Source organism: Capsicum annuum, unplaced genomic scaffold, assembly GCF_002878395.1.
Source record: "Capsicum annuum cultivar UCD-10X-F1 unplaced genomic scaffold, UCD10Xv1.1 ctg69252, whole genome shotgun sequence".
Lineage (NCBI taxonomy): Eukaryota > Viridiplantae > Streptophyta > Magnoliopsida > Solanales > Solanaceae > Capsicum > Capsicum annuum.
In genome coordinates this window covers 1-2,933 of record NW_025878870.1, presented here as the reverse complement: position 1 = coordinate 2,933, position 2,933 = coordinate 1, and the positions used below count along the sequence as shown (strand labels likewise).

The window sequence follows — 2,933 nt, the reverse complement described above, 5'->3', positions numbered from 1 at the left end:
CCATAAGATAGCAAAAAGTTGATGCTATTTTTTTTTGTTTTTCATTTGGTGTCCGGTGTCTGCATTGGAGCCCCGATTAATTCAGATCACACGTTGCAGGACACATTAAGATAGCAGCGCTCCCAACAGAGTTTTTTCCATGCCCAGAGTCGAACCCTCGACCTCTGATTAAGGGTGGAGTAGCTCCATCCACTGCACCACAACCCATGTTGGTCAAAAAGTTGATGCTATGAAGCGCATAATGATGCATACAAGAAAGGTTAAATGGATATCTTGTGTATATTATCAATTGCAAAATTATTGGAAGATATTGATTATTAAAAGAGAGTTAATTAACAATTTTGCATTTTTAGAAACTAGAAAAAAAAATCAAATAAAATTTGGTTTCGTTTTTTAAAAAGTTTTAAGATCTTTGTACATTTATGCAAAATTAACTTTTTTAGACTTTGTACATTTATGCAAATTATTTTTTTCAAGCATTTAATATCCAATAGTCCACCTTCTTTTATACTTGCTATTACTCCCTTTTTTCTTTTTTATTTGTCGCAATTTTTTTGGAGAGTCAAACAATAAGATCTTTGACCAACATAACGCGCGGAAGCTGTAGTGCACCCGAATTCTTTTTTTTTTTTTTTTAGTTTTTCTAATTGACCCCACCTGCTACCCTTTGGTTGTGCATGCAAGATAGTTTTAATGTCGTACTTTTATGCGCTTGCTATCAGTGGGGAGTCAAGATTTTCGTTAAGGGGTTCATTAGTGAACATACGAACTAACCGAAGGGGGTTCAATATCTACTATATGTACATAAAAAATAATTTTAACTATATATATATATATATATATATATAACATAATTTTCCGACGGAAGGTGTTCGGATGAACCCCGACTTGAAAGGTAGCTCCACCCCTGCTCGCTATGGAGCCAAATTTTTTCCATGAAAATGTTTTTGTAGAAAAATAAATGGTTTCTTACTTTTATTCTTGTATTCGGTAATGCAAGAAAAATGTTATTTTAAAAATATTTGTACATACGATAATAATTTAATTTTATCCCAGGTCATCATATGATAATAATTTAAAAATTGTTATTTATTTTGTTCTGTCTATAAATACACACAAGTGCATAACAACAACATCCAAAACAAAGAGAAAGAGGAGAAAATAAAAGAATTATATAGAATTAAGATGTCTTTGAAGGTTCCAACTATAGATTTTAGAAACTCATTTGAGTGGAAAAAAGGAAGTGAAAAATGGGTTTTAGTGAGAGATGAAGTTTACAAATCTTTAGAAGAATTTGGTTGTTTTGAGGCTTTACTTGATGAAGATATTCCAAAAAAGAAATTATATGAAAAAGTCAAAGAACTTTTCAACTCCAATTTGGAGAAAAAATTTGGAAACTCACAAAATGTGTATGCAAGTTACTCTAAGGATGATCCTGGAGTACCACTTTTTGAGAGATTGGTGATTAAGAATGTTCTTATTCATGGTGTTATTGAGAATTTTTCCAACCTTCTTTGGCCTGAGGGAGACCCTAAATTCTGGTATGTAATCAATAATCACAAATAAAAGGCTGAAATTAACTACAAATTTCGTTGTTAATCTATCGCTAAATTTATTTTAGAATAAATGCTCTGTTTTCATCCTGAACTATGCATGAAATTGCTGACACACCCGAACTTTAGGAGGATCCTGTTACTCCTGGACTAATTAAAATCGTATTTTTGGCAACCTTAGTGCCTACGTGGCACATACGTGGCATATACGTGGCACATCATAGAATCAACACACCGAAGGTCCACGTATGTGCCACGTAGGCACTAAGGTAGCCAAAAATATAATTTTAATTAGTCCAGGGGTAATAGGACCCTCCTAAAGTTCGAATGTGTCTCAGTAATTTTATGTATAATTTAAGATGAAAACAAAGCATTTTCTCTTTATTTTAGTTAACAAGTTTTCTGCCAATCGTAAAATTTTGTTGTCTAGCTATAAAATTGTTCCATCACCAATTTTTAACTATTTTCTAAATGATGAATCTTTTTCCATTCTATACTAAGAAATGGAACAAGAAGTATAATTGATCATCCCAATTTTCTTTAAAGTCCATCACACGTGGTCTCAACATATCTTTCAATGTCTGAATTATATGCTCTGCGTGATCATCTGTTTGCGGATGAAAAGCAGACTTGGTGACAATACTAGCATAAGAACATCTAGACAAAGCATGTAAACGTGTCTCATACTCCGCAACAGTCATTGAGCCCTGCTTCAAGCGATCAACATCATCTCTCATTTTATCATAAAGTAATAAAATAATAAAGTAATTGATGAACGAGAAGGCTAAGTTTCAAGTTAGATGTTTGTTGATTCTCTTGGATGAGCTCTATATTCATCAAGCTTGTAAACTCACAATTACTTATTATTATGTAAAATTCTAAACAAGAAATTTGTTAGAGTTGTGACCCGAATTTTGTTGATCCAGCTCAGAAAGTTTCGCGATGCGACCCATGTTTGTGATTTTCAATGGGGTCTATGGTGGTAGCGTAGGGATCGAGCCGACCTTTATGTTTTTGGGCTTATGACTTATTTGTATGCACGTATTATATAAGTGCAATTCGTGGGTCGATTGTGATTATTCAGAAATTACGTCACTCTACATTGTACTCCACTCCTTTCATAGTGAAACCTCCTCTAACTCTGCCTGTGGTTTTTCCCGCAAGGATTTCCACGTAAATCTGTGTGTTCTTGTTTTACTTTCTGCTTGTGGTTTGCTTTATTTCAGCTCGATTTCTAAAAAAATTATCTATGCATTTGATTTGGCAGTGATTTGGTGCTTACTTACTCCAAGAAATTATCAGAATTTGAAGATATGATAAGAAGAATGATATTTGAGAAATTGGGTTTGGAAAATTACTTGAATGAGCATAAAAACTCAG

General features: G+C 33.3%; 1 protein-coding gene across 1 annotated transcript; it reads left to right on the top strand.

Moving 5' to 3' along the window:
* Positions 1 to 1,152: 1,152 nt before the first annotated feature.
* LOC124894077 (deoxypodophyllotoxin synthase-like) lies at positions 1,153 to 2,929 on the top strand (the record flags this gene model as incomplete). The annotated part of the gene is made up of 2 exons (XM_047404831.1): positions 1,153 to 1,541; positions 2,821 to 2,929. Coding segments are annotated over exons 1-2 (465 nt in total), but the record flags the coding sequence as incomplete, so codon positions are not given.
* Between the last annotated feature and the right edge of the window lie 4 nt (positions 2,930 to 2,933).